The 18,080-nt window shown below is 40.2% G+C and overlaps 1 protein-coding gene and 1 pseudogene across 6 annotated transcripts in view; one reads left to right on the forward strand and one right to left on the reverse strand.

Moving 5' to 3' along the window:
- Positions 1-18,080, forward strand: part of NHS (NHS actin remodeling regulator) — a 334,142-nt gene that overhangs the window by 292,563 nt on the left and 23,499 nt on the right. For all 6 annotated transcript variants that reach the window (XM_070604202.1, XM_070604204.1, XM_070604207.1 and 3 more), the window contains exon 3: positions 3,348-3,481. In XM_070604202.1, the coding sequence (XP_070460303.1) occupies positions 3,348-3,481 (134 nt within the window). The remainder of the gene's footprint in view (positions 1-3,347; positions 3,482-18,080) is intronic.
- Positions 12,656-13,329, reverse strand: LOC103541637 (calcineurin B homologous protein 1 pseudogene; annotated as a pseudogene).

An 18,080-nucleotide genomic window follows, 5' to 3' on the forward strand; every position in this document is an offset into this window, starting at 1 on the left:
AGCAAATCTTGGGTGTAGTAGTTTTAATAGCACTGCAGAGAGCCATAAACAGGAATTATAGGCATCATAGAATTAAAAACATGCAGCGTAGAATTAAAATTAGAAAGTGAGGGTTTTTTTAACCTTGTCCGAGAAACATGGTAGCTTAGCAGTGCATTCATCAGAATACCACTTCTGCCATCTGGTGGCCAGGATTAATACTGACCTATCAGACAACCGCCTTGCTCAGCAAATGCCGCAGTGAGCTTCCCTGTAGGTTCTCTATTTAGACAGCTGGAATATCCTGGCTTCCACCAGGAGGGAGTGGATAATGAAACACAGACAAGTGAGGCTCGGTGGCAGCAGCACTATGCTCCTTTTGGAGACGAGGCCATAAGGATGGAGCTGGAGGACTGAGATCAGAACCTAGAAATTGGTTGCCTTCAAGATCTGCTCAATAGCAACCCCCTCAACAAAGTCGACTGAGGGCCAGGCATTGTGCTAACGCTAGGATTCAGAGAGCAATAAAGTATGGTCCATCCCCACAAGGAATTCCTGATCTAGTGAGGGAGATGGAGAGGTAACCAGGTAATTTCAGCACAGTGATATAGGGGCTCAGAAGAAAGGCACTAATTATGCTATGGAGCTTCAGGGAAGGCTTCCCAGAGGAAGCAGCACCTTAATGGATTTCAAGTTATCGCGAATCCAATTCCTCTTTTTTCCCCTTTTTTCTTAGCAATTCTTTAATGCTCAGAGCCAACAATAGCTTTAAGCTATGCCGTCATTTATGTTTGTAAAACAAGGAGGGAAAGATTACTAAGTGGCTATAAAGAGATAAATATAAATATATTTTAGATTTACTTTCCTATCAAGTTTCAGGGCTGGGGTCTAAGTTCCATCAGTCTAAGGGAGTGAGGACCAAGAGTCTACTGCAGTTTCAGGCTCTAGTAGATGAATGTTCTCCTCACTTCACAACCAGAAAAAAGTATTATTGGGGAGCCATTAATCTCGCCTGGCTGCTGCTGGCCTAGGGAAAATGAAAGAGAGATATTTAAGGAAATATGGGAGGGGAGCAATTGAATGGGAAATTGAGTTGATGTCTCTCTCCGGACTCCTCCCCTCCTTCCACCTTCTCCTAACCAGTGACACCTGTATTCTGCTCTTCATTATGAATTTAAGAATGTAAAAGCTTTTCCTTGTGCTGCCCATTTAGAAAAGCCCACTGTTTGCTTGCACAGAAAAATGATGGTGGCCTTGGAAGCAGGCACTTTAAAGAAAGAAGAGTCTTCCTGATAAACATTGGCTTCGTAGGCAGTTTAGCAAAGACTACCTACATGGTGATGAAGACTCTTCTCTGGTTGTGAATGGGAGTCAGCATTTGTCTAAAGAATCCAAGCAAAGGAAGATGAGGAATATTGCCACATTTTCCTGACACAGACAGAAGTTGGCAGTTGATACAGGGGGGCCCATGCAGACAGGTCAATTGGACATGGATAGAAATCAGAAAGCTTGAGAGTGCTTGGGTATTATTTTAGACTGCAGCACACTGAATACAGCAAAGAGGAAAGGGACCAGCATTAGGGAGGCCAGTGGAAACAGGCAACAGGACCTAGAGAAGGACCTAACAGTGAGGGCACTGACAATACAGCCCATGAGAAAGATAGGGGTATAGAGTGCATTCTAGTGTTAAAAGATTTTAATGAAAGCATTAATTCATTCTTCCTTTAAGTCACTCAGCAAACATTTATTGAGACCCCACTATGTCACAGGCATGGCAGGGCACTGGGATTGAAAGCTGAATAAAATATAGTCTCTGTCCTCCTTCTAGTGAAAGAGGCAGACATATAGAGAGATTCTGATTTTTATCAATCCGATGATGGAAATGAAATGGGCACTGGGCACTATAGGGCCTTTGGAGAAAGGGCTTCTGATGTCACCTGAAGTCAGTGTAGTTAGTTCTGTTTCCTAACACAGGTAAAAAAGTAAGTTGTGTCTTATGAGCAGCCAAATCTCCATATTCTATATTATCAATGTTTTAATAATTAGAATGTGATAAAATATAATTATAATAAAATACTATCAAACTCAAGCAGTCTTGCTCTAATGAGTGAGAAGGTATGTTAGGACCTTATAGAGCCTATAGGTCAAGTAGTGGTCAAGAGTGGGCCCTGGGGCCAAGCATGTACCACTGACAGGTCAGCGGTGACATAGCCTCCCTGAGCCCATTTAGACATCTGCAAAACAGAGACAGTATCAGTGCCTACTTTGTGCAGTTGTCGAGATGATGCATATAAAGAGCTTTAGCAAAGCATCTTTGGCACGTGGCAATTGCTCAGTAAATATTGCTCATGATTATTGTTGTACGTGTGTTGAGTAGTGGCAAGTTTAAATAACAGGAAGGCAGAGTAAGAAATCTGCTGCACAAATTTGTACCTTGGTCATGAGGGGGTCACGAGACTTCAGGCCCTAGGCATGAGTGTGGGCTGGATTTGGGCAGCTGGGGCAGCCTTTGGTGTGGCCGGTATGTTGGCCAGTGTGTGCTTGGGGTCTCACTGAGACACCCAGAAAGCTAAATTGTGTACTTGGTGTCTCAGTGATTCTTGTTATGAAGTTGGGTTCACTTCATCCCACACAGAGATATTTCTTGGCTTTTCCCAGAGGTAGCTTTAGTCCTAAATCAGATAACTGTTGTCGCTGGGATTCCTTTACTGTCTCTAGGAGCCCAGGATTTCAAAGCCCTCTTGAATGTTTTGGGTGACAGGGCTTAGATGGCTGCAATGGTGTGCTGGTCACAGGCTCTTTAAAAAAATGTAATAAAATACAATATATACATAACAGCCTTGATGTGTAGCATTCATCAATCTCTGTGATGTAAATACTCCCACCATAGCCTTTTTCAGGCTACCAACAGTTTAAAAACTGGCTTGCCATCAGCACCTCTGAGCCAGTGTGAGCTGGATGGCTGTGAGCATTTGTCCCTGGCATTCCCCAGGAGGCTCTGGTGTGTCTGTGCCTACTGTCCACTCCAGCACTGATGTCAGCAAATCTTCCTCCATTGTTCCAGATTTTTTTTTTGCTCATGTTGTTTTGAAATGAGAAACATTGAGAAATATACTGCTCTTTCCAAACTCAGAGTGAGCCATTTTCTACAAAGATTATGAGATGGACCCACTGAAATGTAGGTATCCAACTTCATTTTAATATGAAGTGAAAGTTCAGAAACATTCTGAAATTCTTATTTAGTATACAAATGAGCTAGATTCACAAAAACTCACTTTTTTTCCAGCCTTTTGCTCATCCTCCCGAGGGGGCAAGAGAAATTGAAAATGCCAAGTATGCTTCTGTATTATTGTTTTTTCTGCCCCCAGAACACCGGAGCCGGAGTGATCGCCGGGAGCAGAGAGCCACTGTCCCCCTTTCTGTAGGAGCTCCTCCACTGCCGGCCTACCCGCCAGCTCACAGCCAGAGGAGGCGCGAAGTTAAGGACCGGCACTTCTTAACGGTGAGCTTGGTGGCCAGCCGGCAGCCCTGTCCTTGCTCATCGGGAAGCACGCGTGGGACTTGGGAGTCAGTTTCCCTCCTCCTAGTGAAGGAGGCTGGGCCGCCAGAGAGAGAAAACCATGGGCGTTTGAGAACGACTGAATTATTTCCCCTTTTATTCCTGAAAGGATGGCCTCTTTTCTGGAATAGAGTGGGGATACGGATGTATTCTTTTAGTTAACTGGTTGCACAATACGGTAAAGCAATCATAGTTAAGGACTCTAAATCAGAAAAAAAACTTTGCTTCCAATCCCAGTTCTTCCGCATACAAGCTGAAAGATTTAGGGCAGTTATTTACCTTCTTTGCTCTCAGTTCCCTCGTTAGTACTGTGGGGCTATTAATAGTACCTAGCTTACAGAGTTTCAGGATAAGATGAGATAAGACATGGAAAGAGCTTAGCACAGTGCCTGGCACAGAGTAAGACCTCAACTACTCTTACTAGTCGGGTGACAGCATGGCTGACTCAGTAGGGTAAGCTGAGAAAGAATTTAAGTGGTATGAAAAATTACCATTTGTAGATGAATCATCTCATCATTTCATGTTTCCCCATCCTATAAGGGAGGCTTGTTCTTCAGGGTAACCAATTACCAGAGTGATGTCATCACTGCTGGTGATTTCAGCCTTGCCTGGGTGGGTGTGGCTGTAACTCATCCCAAGCCCCCAAGTACGATCACAGATGATGAAGCTGAGCCCAGCTCAGAACGCTTGCAAACACCATCACCCCAAGTGTGCTTTCTAAGGCCTCAGCGGGGACAAGTGAGCACTTTGCGCCTCTAAGTAGGGCACCACTGAAGTGAGGGGCTTTGGTTTCTGTGATCAGATCAGCCCATATGGCCTGCCCAAATGGCTGGACCCCTGTACCCTTGTCATTCTGGTTTGAGGCCCAAAATCTAAAGAAGTTACAATAGTGTGGGTACAAATTGAGGTTTTTATTTGAAATTAAGTTTGTATGTATGATTACAAACCCTGCATCCTAATGGCTTTTACAATAAGCAAAATAGATGCAAGATATTTGGGTCACATGATGCCAAACATCCAGCTGAGAACAGACTTCATCTAAATGAATCTGTCTGATATAACAGCCAGATAAAACAGTGAGTGATATTGACATAGACATTTTTTCTACTTGTGGCTGGACAGTAGGCTTCATGTCCTTCAGACTCATCGAGTGCCTACTAAGTGCCATGTTGCACTCACTACATTGTTGGAGTGCAGCCCAGGCATAAGAAAGGAAGGTAAGAGTCTCTTAGGGCTTCTCTAGGTCTTTATATAGAGCAGTTACACATGCTAGTGATTTGTCATAAAAGCCCCTGCTCAACAAAAGTTCTTATTAAGCTCAATTCTGCTTGCTAAAGCATTTGCTTTTAATGAGGCATTTTCTGCATAAAAATGCTAAAAATATTTTTCCCATTCATTATAACATGTTTTGTGGTTCATTAAGTTTGTTTTCTTGGTGGGGGGAGGTAGGAGAGAAGAATGTTGAGCATTTACAGAAATGGCATAAAAATATTACCCTTTGTCATAATCTGCATAATTTTTAATAACGTCTAAATACCAAAGTAAGACTATAGGAAAAGGCTTAAAATAATAAATAGCAATGAGGGTGCTTCATTTACCCAACAAACGTCAGTAAGAGAGGAGTCTAGATCATACTTATGTAAACCAGAAAATTTACCCATCTCAAATGGTAGTACTTAGTATTTCTAAGTAATTTGGGGAAATTTTAACTGTTTGATTTGTTCGATTGAGTTTGGGTCACCAAGTTCATTGGAAGATTTTCCATTCAAGTTATACCCTCAGACCTGGAGTTGACTCAGAATAGAACACAGTTCTATGCATTAAGCTTACAAGGGCTGTATGTTGCTGTAAGAGAAAAGGCTGCAAGGATAGGGATAGGAAATTTGCAGCTAAATTGCTGGATGGACATTTTCTTAGACAGCAACTCTCCTTCTTTCATGTACGAGACTTTAGTTAAGCCATTTTTTTCTTCCTTTAAAAAAGCATTCATAGCGAGACTCTGATATACAATCTTCCACAACTCTGCAAACGGTTATACTGTACTTTGGTCATTAATGGCATGGACTGTGAAGCCAAACTGCCTGGATTTGAATACCAGCTCTACCATTTACTAGCTGTGTGACCATGGACAGGTTAACCATTTCAGTGTCTCAGGGATAATAGTAGAGGGTACCTCATAACTTTGAAACAAGGACTGAATGTGTTAATACTTGTAAACAGTACCTGAGGCATAATAAGCACTCAATATGTATTAGACATCATTATCATCATCATTATTATTAGCCAATCAAGTCCCTGAGGTATCAGTGATATAGAGATAAGATCATGGGTCTAACTAGGTTTAAGTCCCAGCTCTACAACTTTTTGATTGTGTGATTTGAAAAAAGTTATATATTTTTGAGTCCCAGTTTCTTTATCTGTAAAATGGGGGTAATAACTTCAATTTTACAAGGTTGATAGGAAGACTTAATACAATGTTGTGTAAATACGATTCAATTGTGTGTGTGTATATGAAAAAGTGTCTAGCATAGTGACTAAAATACATGAACATCTAAATCTATATTCATAACCACTTATAGTAAAATTCTTACCCTCAAATGAAAATCATCTAACGTATACTCACATATAAGACTGGAGGAAGTATAAGTTGTTGCACCCTTTCTAGAGGGCAACTTGCCAATATTTATCAAAACTGTAAGATATTCAAGCCCCAGCAATTCTATATCTAGGAATTTATCCCAAGGCAGTAATGAGAGTGTATGCAAAGACTTATTCACCAGGATATTCATCAAAACACTGTTTACAATAGGAAAAATAATTACAAATGTCCTAAATGTCCAACAATGGGGATTTAGTTTAGTGAATTCTGATATAATCAAAGGATAGAATCCAGTATCAAAAATAATGTCATAGAAGAATATTTAATGATATGGAAAATGTATATTTTATCATCAGTGATTTTTAAACAGTATATAAAATTATGTATAGTATGATCTCAAAAAATATCTGTGCGTGTATATGTGAGTATATATACACACATGTGTAGGAAAAGAGGCTGGAAGGCTATATACCTGTGGTTCCCAAATTGTGTGATGAGGTACCCCAGGGCACTGTAGTGAAATCCTAAGAGTGAATTGGGATATTTTAAATTTTCAAGGGGCACAGTGTCATTTGTCTGGTGTCATCTGGTGATGGCTCCACAGTAGCCTCACAGCTCCTACAAGTAGAAAGAGGGGATGCTTGGTTTCTTGACATTTGATTTATATCAAAAGTTCTCTAAGGGGAACTCACAGGAAACTCACCAGCCAATTTAGCTTAAAAATCTCTATCAGCTGCAAATTCGAGGAGCATCTCCTAATTAAAGCCCATCTGGGAGTCTTCTTTCATCAAAATTTATCAGGGTGGCAAAGGAGATGATTTCAGGCCCAGATGGTTTCCCAGAGGAATTCTACTAAACCTTCAAGGTCTAGATAATCCCTCTGCTCTATAAATTGTTTCAAAGCATTGAAAATGAAGTAGAACTTCCCTATTTCTTTTATAAACTTTTTATGAAGGTTTGATAAATAAACATGACAAAAACAAAAAAGAAGAAAGGAAGGAAGGGAGAGAAGTAGGGAACTACAGACCAATATCACTTATGATTATCGATGCAAAAATACTAAATTAAATGTTAGAAAACAGAATACAATACCATATTAAGAAATTAATATGTCACGACTAAATGGGATTTATTTCAAGAATGGAAGGTTAGTTCAATAGTAGGAAATCTATTAGTATCATATACCATATTAATAGATCCAAGGGAAAAAAAACCCATATGATTATCTCCATAGATGCTGTAAAGTCTTTAAATAAAATTCAATACCTAGTCTTTTGGGCTTGAGAAAATAAGAACTAAGTGGTACTTCCTTAACATAATAAAATATATATACCTTAGTCCTAAAGCCAATATCTTACTTAATAGGGAAACACTAGAGGCATTTCTGCTAAAATCAGGAACAAGGTAAGGATGCTCACTATCTCTGCTACTAATTAGCATACCAGAGAGATTAATAAATGCAATTAGACAAAATAATTCCATTATAGACATAAGAACTGGTAAAGAAGTAAACCTATATCTAGTTGCAGATGATATGAAAATCCTGGAGAATCAATGATAAAACTAACTCCAACAATAAAAGAATTCAGTAAGGTAGCAAGATATAAACACATAAAAATCAATACCCTTCATTGGCACAAATGATAGCCAATTAGAAGACCTAGTGGCAGAGAAAACTCTACAGTAATAACAAAGAAGATTAAATACTTAGGAATTAATTACCAGAAATATGCAAAACCTATATGAGAAAAACTTAAAAGCACTCATAAAAGACACAAAATTAGACTTTCTCAAATGGAAGGACATCCCCTGTTCTTGGATAGAATAATTCAGCATTATAAACAAGACAGTTCTCTCTAAGTTGATTTATAAGTTTAACACAATCCCAATAAAAATGCTAATAAACTTTTATGAAAATGGAGTTAGACCTATTGATACTAAAGTTCTTAGGGAGAACATCTAAGAACAGCCAGGAAAACACTGAAAAAGGAAACCTACAAGGGGTTACTAGCCCTATCAGACATTAAAATATCTTTAAAACCTTTATAGTTACAACAGCATGGTACTAGCACGTGAACAGAGAAATATACCAGTAGAATAGAAGACAAAATCCAGAAATTGACCCGAGTATATATGAAAACATAATAGATGATAAAGGTGTATCTCAAAACACTGAGGCAAAAGATAGAATTTCATTTAATGAAGCTGGAACAACTGGGTAGCCACTTAGTAAAGGAAAAAATTTTGTCAGTTTCTCAGCCTCAGCACTATTAACATTTGGGGTCAGATAATTCTCTGCTGTGGGGGCTGTCCTGCACACTGTGCAATGTTTAGCAGCATCCTTGGCCTCTACCAACTAGATGCCAGGAGCACCCTTCCTCCTAGCTTTGACAACCAAAAATGTCTCCAGCACTGCCAAATGTCCACTAGGGGGACAAAATTGTCCTTGGTTGAGAGTCATTTAATTAGATCCATACCTGACATCATACACAAGGTTAAACTCCAAATGGATCAGGGACCTAAACATAAAAAATAAAACCATAAAAGGACTAGAAGAAAATAGGGATGAGTTATTCTTTGACCTCAGCCTAGGAAAGGGCTTTCTAACTCTGACTCAAAATACAGAGGCAATAAAGAAAAGTTGATAAATTTGAACAGCAAATATTTTCGCACGCTCAAACACCATAAACTAAGTAAAAAGACAACCCAAAATACGTGCAACATATACCACAGAAAAAGGACTCATGTCATTAATAGATAAATACCTCTTAAAAGTTGAGGGACAAAGAAAGGAACAAAAACCTCGTAGAAAATTGCGGAAAAAAACCTTGAAGAGACAATTCGGAAAAAACATAAAAATGTTTATTAAACTTTTTTAAACAGAAAAATTATTCAAACTCACTCATAATTAGAGAAATGCGAACAACACTGGGATATCATTTGCCACCTATTAGACTGGCAAAAATTAAACAATATCACAACGTATTCTATTGGTTAAACTGGGGGGAAACAGGCACTCGCATACATTGCTGATGGAAATGCAAACTTGGTACAACCACATGGAGGGGAATTTGGTGATATCTAACAAAACTACATATGCACTTTTTGCCCTAACAATCCACTAAACATACACCTCCAATAATACAGAAAGGTTATTCATTGCAGTGTTGTTTACAATTACAAGATATTGGAAACAACAAAGGTGCCTACACATAGATGGATGTTTTTAAGAGCTATTTATCAATTAGTGATATTAGCCCTTTTTCTGTGGTTTATGTACATGTAGTGATGAAATAAACTACAGGACATCCACACAATGGAATACTGTGCAGCTGTAAAAGTATTGAGGAAGCTCTTCATAAACTAATAGGAGTGATTTCCAGGACACACCCTTAAGTGGAAAAGGCAAAGCCCCAAATAGTCTTGACAGTATGCTACCATTCATGTTAGAAAGAAGGATGTATAAGAAAATATGCAAGTATCCACTTATCTGTGTAAAAGAAATAGTCAATTCTGCTATAACACAAATATGCATCCCTAAAAATCTCCACACTGTGCAAAGTTGCACAATAAAAACTAGAGGGTGTATGGGGATAACAGGGCACAACACTCAAAAAACACCTTCCATGACACGCACACACACAAAAGATAGGAACCTAATCAAAAAACAGTAGCACAGTTTTACACATTAAATTATTAAGAAATACATAATACACTAAATGTGTCACTTTACCTAGAAAAAGCCCTAAAGTTTGCTTGTGGAGTGAGCATCAGAGAGCTGCAGCTTGTGAGTTACTATGAAGAGGTGGAAGAAGGGGTACCTGAAACCAGAGGGAAGGTTGTAACCCCAGGTGTGGATGGTGTGGCTCCTAACACGGGGTGAACTGAGGGAGCTCGGAGATATTTGAGGTGTGTGCATTTTGTGTATTCTTACATAGCTCACAGAAACCTAGAGTTTCTCATGCATGAAATCGTGCATAAGCAAACAGGAAATTCAAATTCTTCTCTAAGATATCAATCACGCTGGGACAAATTTGCTTTTTCAAAACCAGCATTATAGCAAAACTGACTGTACAGGAAGGATAAACCAGAAACTAATGAGATTGGCTTACCAACAGGGGGTGGGTGGGAATGGGATAGAAAGAATGGGGGATAGGAAGGAGGTAGTAGGGTCGAGGGAGAGTGACACTTCTCTGAGTATATTTTTTTGTTAGCTCTAACTCTTAGAACCCAGGTAATGTTTCACATACCTCCCTCCCTCCCCCAATAAATAAATAATTAACATCAACTAGAATGTGAGGAGAACCCCCAAATGGAAAACAAACAATAACAAGTAAACCTAACTATATTACAAGTGAATATCATAACCACATTGAAGGAGGTAGGGAAAAAACATAGCTAACCTAAGTCACTCTGGAAAGAAGTATTTTTGTTTCAACCACAAATATTTAGTGATGGATTGATGAATATAATTTTAAATAGAACAATAAGGCACAACCATGGATTGAAACAGTTGCTATACTGCCAAAAGAGGGAAAAGCCATAAACTTAGGGACTTTAAATATGCAAGTCAAAGAGCCTCTGAGGTAGCGAATAGATAAGTATCAGACAATTCTTCCCTTTTATACAGTTCCTATATTACATCATTTGATCATAAAGCCAGAATGATACTTCATACAGAATTCCTCATTCATTTATACTTGAGCCATCCCACCTGGCCACTCCTCTGTTCCCCTCTCCTTTCCCTTCCCTTTGCAGTGGTGTTCTTTAGCCATTCCCTTTGTAAAGAATTGTGTACACATCTTCCTTCCTAAGCAAGGAAGCAAGCAAGCGAGCAAGCAATGAGTCAGAGAAAATCAGCCACAGTCGGCTATGTAACTGAATAGTCTTAGATGTTAGGATGGCAACAGCCTGATTCAATGAGGTCTAAACTAAGCTGACTTTGGCAAAGAAGCTGCTCTACCTTGCTAAAAGGTCTGCAATTAATGCCACCTCATGTTGTGCCACCACTGCCAGAGCCCCTGTTTCTAAGAGATTAGCAGTGGTCTACATGAGGAGGTAGGAAGCCAGTGTAACCAAACAGGTAAGGTGACAGTGCAATCAATGCTTTGGACCTCTACTGGGACTTGACTGTGGCTTCTAGCCTAATCATTTGCCAAATGCAAAAACCTGCTGGATAGTGAGGACAAGCTTTAAATCTCTTGGACAGGATAAGTTAGGCACCTCCATACCTCTCATCTTTCTACTTGGAACTATGAAGTGAAAAACATCCCAGGGCATGCAACACTGAGGCATAAACCATTGCTGCAGAGGTGGGAATACAGAAGGCTTCTAAGGTGTCCAGGCTCCTTGTTCAACAAGCCATGAGAAAGTCCCCAAGCATGTTGTCAGAGTAGCCATTCTGGTGGTGACAATGCCCTAAAGCTGAGCAAACCTGCAAGCATTTGGCTATTTTCTGAAGAACGAACACTGTACTAACAAGAGTAGCCATATAGGTACTGTACACGTGGAGAATCGGAGGCCAGAGGTCAAGTGACCTGGGCAAGCCACCTAGAAGACTTGGCTTGACACCTTTCACCTTTCAAGAAGAACATCTTCATCCAGCAGCCCTTTGATGACAAAGCAGAGTACAGGGGACCAAGAGATTGTCACATTCTTCTGAGAGAAGTGCTGGCCCCTGAAAAGTTCCTGAGGAGACAACATCCCAGAGGCCATTTACGAGCGAAGGTAAATAAAAACTGCCAGACCACAGAATCATCTTGTCAAGTTAGACATATATTTAACAGGCACAGCTTGGGGTGCCAGGCAGAATGGAGGGGATTTTGAGGCATAATAAAAAGCAGGAAGGGGCCAGCCCAGTGGCACAGGGGTTAAGTTCGCAGGTTCCGTTTTGGTGGCCCGGGGTTCGCCAGTTCGGATCCCGGATGCAGACATGGCACTGCTTGGCAAGCCATGCTGTGATAGGCGTCCTACATATAAAGTAGAGGAAGATGGGCACGGATGTTAGCTCAGGGCCAGTCTTTCTCAGCAAAAAGAGGAAGATTGGCAGCAGATGTTAGCTGAGGGCTAATCTTCCTCAAAAAAAAAAAAAAAGCAGGAACACTGAAAGATCAAGTGACTGGTAGGTTGGGTGACAGAGAAGCAGGAAGCAAAGAACGTATGGAAAAAGTTGAAGAAGCATGCTGAAGCCTAACTGGAGGGAAGGCAGCATGGCTATAGTCTATACCCAGTGGAAGAGCTTGCTTGGCTGGTTGTTAGCATGAGTCGTTCTCTCATTTTCTCAGACTGGATGGATGTGTGGCATTCAGCAGCATAACTGGGGGAGATATGTATAAATGGAGAACCGGCGAATGGATTCTGGAGAGAAATAGACTGGGTGTGCCGTTCTATAATGCCCTGTTTACACCAAAGGCAGGTTTGTGTTGACGGAGCACACGTGGGGTTGTCATCCAACAGCATCAGTATCTTTGGAGAAAGGAGATGTACAAGAGAGCAAGGAACAGTTTGGTCTCAGCCTTTTAGTCAAGAAATCAGATGCTCATTTTCTGTTCTACGTCCACCTTCTCCAAAACCTTAACAAACTCTGCGAAAGATAGGGCATCATCCGCTTCCTGATCAGCCACCTGGATGGTCCTGTCTGTGATGCTGCTCAGTTGCTCATCTGAGATATTCACTCCAACCATCTTGCATAGCACCTGGAACACTCACAGCAAGAGATCTTGTCATCTTTATCCAAATCACATAGTTGAAAAACAACGTACAGTTTGTTGCTTTGGCTGTTGAGTGGTTCTGGTCCAGTCTTATCTTTGCTCTTTGCATTATCTTCAGTGGGTTGGAAATGAGCCAAAGTTTTTATGATTCCATGGAAGTTTACTTGGTCTTCTCCCTCTGGAAAGGTGGCACTGATGAGCTGGTCCCCCAGTGGATTGATGACAAGTTCTGGAATTCACTGGAAATCTTCCTAGCTGAAGGCCCTGTTCTCCCCTTTGTCCAGGCTGGTGAACCGGCTGTAAAGCTGGTTGATCTGGTGGTGGGAAAAGCGGGTCTTCTACTGGATTTCCTCGAGCTCTTCCTTCTGCAGTAACGTCGAGGCCTGAGACCCCATCCCCAAGCAGGAGCTCCTTCAGGAGCAATCACACCTGAGGCAACAGTATAAAGCTAAAGACAAAAGGAACTGTACACAAATATTGTACTCTAGTTGGTAAATTTGTTCTTCACAAAAGAATGGGTTAGAAATTCTGAAACTATGTGTATAATAGGACTGAGCAAATAAATAAATACGCTGTGGATAATGACAGTTTGTCACTGTTGGAGAAAAGAGTTATAAGGACATAAGGAAATGGAGAAATAAGGAAAGTCTAGAATGAATCCTGTGGCGTTGGATTAGAATTTAAAGAATCAATACAAATTCATACATATATTCTCTCACACACACATACATACATATATACATGTATATGCAGATGGATAGGCATAGAATAAATATGTATATATGTGCATATATGAGTATACAAACATATATTTCCTGGCTCTGTCATCTGAGAGGGCCTTAGAAGCAATGACACTCTGGTAACATTGAGCACATCTAGTGACCAGGTCTTGTTGCTCAAAAAATAATAGGGAGCATTAGAGCGAAAGGGCACAGGAGCCAGTTTGAAGGAGCTCCCAATGGCCAAATCTGAGACACTTTGACCAATAAAATAAATAATGATAGTCATGGATTATAACACAGAGAATAAAATAAATATCCATGAGTCAATACTGATATAAGTAAATTGGGATAGGTAAATAAATTCATGGGGGTGGGGTAGCTCTTCCTTACAGAAGAATTCTAATTAGTAATTGTAGAAGTATTGATGGAAATTTTAAAAATCACTGTTAGCTAAATACAACAGTAATAATTTTTGCAGGCAATAATCATCAAAGGATGCTAAAATTAATTGGGTGAAATTATGTTGAGAAATAGGATGTTTGCATAGTGTCAAAGTTTCCCCCCACAAAATACTTGTTGATTACAAAGAGAAAATGGTAACTTTAGCTGCAGAAACTTGACAAACACCATCTTAACCAAGTGATCAAAGTTAACATCACCAGTAACAGGGCACACCTATAGATGAACCTCCCACATGATGCATTGAGATGACCCTTCTGTGGATTCTTACCAAAAATGTGTAACCTCAGTCTAATCAAAAGAAAATATCAGACAGCCCCAAACTTGAGGGAAATTCTAGAAAATAAGTGGCCAGTTGACACTCTTCAAAAGTGTCAAGATCACGTGGGATCCTAGATTGGATCCTGGATGAGAAAAAGGACATTAGTGGGAAAACTGGCAAAATCCAAGTAAGGTTAATAGATTAGTTAATAGTGTTAATCAATGTTAATTTCCTGGTTTCAGTAAATGTACTAGGGTTATGTAAGATGTTAACGTTAGGAAAAGCTGGATAAAGAGTATATGGGAACTCTCTCTACTATTTTTGCAACTTCTCTGTAACTACAAAGTTATTTCAAAATAGAAAGTTAAAAAATATATACACATTTAGCCATGGATATTTCACAGTTCCTGGGTGTGGACTTATACCCAGGTGCTATAATAGATATATGGCTTCAGGAGAAGGTAAGTTCAACCAGGAAATGCTTAGTTCAGAATTTCCTTACTTAAATAGCGAAATTTAGAAGACCACAGAGAATCTAATCTGATTAGAAGTTGCCATAGTATATGACACTTTGGCCCCTAGTGTCACAGATTCCCACTTCAGAGTGTGGAGTCAGTTTGTCATAGTAGTTCACCATCTGCTGAATGGAATGTCCAGCTCATCTGTTCTCATCAGTTGGGTCCCTTGATCCAGGCTCAGATCTGCAAATACTTGGGACATTTACCTGCTCTTCCCCTGTGCACACCTAAGGCAGGCATTTCCAATAGATTACAGCACTCTTTCTGACATAGTCCACACAGCCACTACCGATCAGAGTTGGCACTTGAGCTGAAACATCTCCCATTTCTGGGTTCAGCTTGCAGTCAGGTCCATGGGGACCCTTGACATCTAAGTGCTTGCTTAGATTCTGATGTCTAGACAGACAGGCACAGAAGTCATCCTTCCTCAAATGTGGTGAGAGACTCCAGCATTATTACCAAGTGTCCCTCACCAAGCTTCATCAGTGATCTAGGGGTAGAATGTCTAATGGTCTCTATGGTATTGGCTGAAGATGCTTGACATGAGGTGGAGCCCTGTGGCAAAAGTTGATCTGGTCCAGAGGAACACTGAGGCCTGAATCCTTATCAGCAGAATTGACGGTTAACTCATTCCAACATATTGTGCTCACAGTTATATTCTGTGTCAGACTTGATAAAATTAGCCAGGAAAGAATATCAGGGATTCTTTGTCACTTAATAGCCTGATAGTGATTTTCTAACTTATCACACTGTGGCATCCACAGATTTTAAGACAAAAGACTGTCAAATCATACTTTTCCTCTTACCAAGGAGGTGCATCTGAAGGGCAGGGGACACTCCAACAGCCTTATTGGGAAGTAAACGGAGGAAAATCACTCAAACTAGGACCCAGACTCTCTTGGTCATAGTGCAGAGCTATAAACAATGAGCATGTTTACTCTTTCATTTTCAATCAAGAAGATAAAAATAGGTCTTATGAGGAAGCAACTTTTGAGAAAAACTAAACTGCTTACAGGAGAATTAGAAGACTGAGAATAGAGTTCTACACCAGGAGATAGGATTAAAGAGTAGAGCTGGCAGGAGGGGTATTTCAACAGTATTAACCTGCCCTGGGTAGACCTGCTCACTGCCTCACTCTCTCTCCCATCCCCAGCTCTGTCTTCTTTTATCCAGCCTCTCCCCTCCTTCCCTGTCCCCATGGGTCTGCATTAGAGACTTTCAATATTCTATTGGTTTATAAGAGTTGGGACTGAGAAACGCTGACCAAGCCTTTCCTTTGCTATAAAAGAATTACGTATACCAGAGTGTCCAGACAGGTCTTGTTTTGCTTTTATAAAATATCTTCATAGTTCGCAAGCTTTCTCAGAAGTATTCTGTTGTTTTATGATCTGTCTCAAAATGGTTCTGTCCATCCAAATTAAGTCTCTCTTGCTTCACCATAGGTTCCTTTATTTCATCTAGTTTGCTCCTTTAAACCAGTTAAGAAAAATTCTAACCTTGGCACGAGAATCTTATAAATTCTTCCCTAATCCTAAACCTTTAATTCCTCCATTCTGCCTAAAGAAATAAATTTAAATCCTTAGCCCAACTCTCCAGCCTCTGTACAATCTCATTGTAACTTACCTTTTCAGATGGATTTCCCACAAATCCTTTGCACAGACCCTAGACCTCAGCCAAACCAAACTACACGTGCTTCTCTAGAAAATATCCTGCATTCACAAAACAGTGTCTCCACTTGGAATGCCCTCTCTCCCATCGTGGCCTCTCTTTTATTCCTTTATTTGGAAAAAAAATAACTGAGCATGTACTATTAATAAGTACTAGAGGGATACAAAAATAAGTGAGACATAATCTCTGCTATCCTGAGTACGTGGATAGTAGAGGAAATTATATGGTATTGAATATAAGGTGTTAATACCTAACTGGTATGTGATGTTAGAATGGTATCAGGTGTTAGGATTAAACTTCATGGTAAAGGTAGCATCTGAGAAGGCCTTGAAGAATTTTGATATGAATGCTGGGAGGAAAAGGATTACAGGCTGAAGAAACCACGAGAGCAAGCACACAGGGGCGGGAGAAAATGGAGTACGTATACACGAATTCAAATATTTTGGTTTGACTGCAATGCTTCAAAAGACCAGATCTTGAAGGATCTTGAATGTCAGACTAAAAAGTTTGCATTGATTCCATAGGCACAGGGAATTCTTGAAGGGTTTTGAGCACAGAAATAACATGATCAGAAAATGTAGCGCTTTATGAAGATAGCAGACTGTGCATGTATAGGATTGATTTCCTTAAGTTCTAGAGGTTCCCTCTTGGGACAGTAGGGAGAGAAGAGCCTGACATTAGTTTCAAATGTAGGATCACAGGAGTAGTGGCGATATCTATCACACTCCCCATTTAATTCATCTGTTTGGTCTTTGCAGAAGGTAGACAGATCTTGGAGACTGGCTCTAAGTAGCTTGTGGCTTTAATTGTAGGGGCTGTTCCAATATGGTATTTTTCTTGGAGCAAATCAGCACAGCACCTAGCATGTGGAATGATACAGGTATTGACCTCAGCAGATACTTTTTCCCATTATACCCATTTTCAAGGGTCACCAGAAGCAGTTTGCTTTTGAGACTGTGTCAGCTCTCCTGTTCTCTGCCATAAGCTGCAGAGATCATTATCATCTTGACACATGCATGGAATATCACACTGGTTCATATTTTCCTGATTGGACTGAGGAACCGGAAGTAGATGCCTCAGACACAATCAAGGTAGGGGTGAAAGCCTGGTACCACATACTTTATCAGTGAGGGTCCAATCATGAAAACAGAAACCACACCAGTTATTTTAACAGAGAGAATTCAATGTAGGGACAGTCTTTTGAGACTGACATGGAAAATGGGAAACTGAGGTGACACAGAGATAGTGACTGCAGAAAGCAGCTGACATTCCTAGGGCAGAACCTAACAGGGAGCAGCTGGCGAGGAAGAAATGTTGTTTGCAGAGTCCCAATATCACAGAGCAGAGTATGGAAGAATAGATTTGGAGCTGACAGACAATAGCGTAATAGCCAGCACAATAGCTAATGAAAGCATTAGCCAGTGAGTCTGGTTTATATTAAATACTGTGAGAAATAGAGAAAAGTCCTTGTTGGAGATTTTAGTTTTGGAATTCTTTCTTTCTTTTTAAAACATTAGCCTGGCTGTGGAGCAGCCAATAAAATTACTTGTCTGTACACATCATTACAGAATATTCTCAGGTTGACATTCTCTTGCATGTCTGAG

Source organism: Equus przewalskii, chromosome X (genome assembly GCF_037783145.1).
Source record: "Equus przewalskii isolate Varuska chromosome X, EquPr2, whole genome shotgun sequence".
NCBI lineage: Eukaryota > Metazoa > Chordata > Mammalia > Perissodactyla > Equidae > Equus > Equus przewalskii.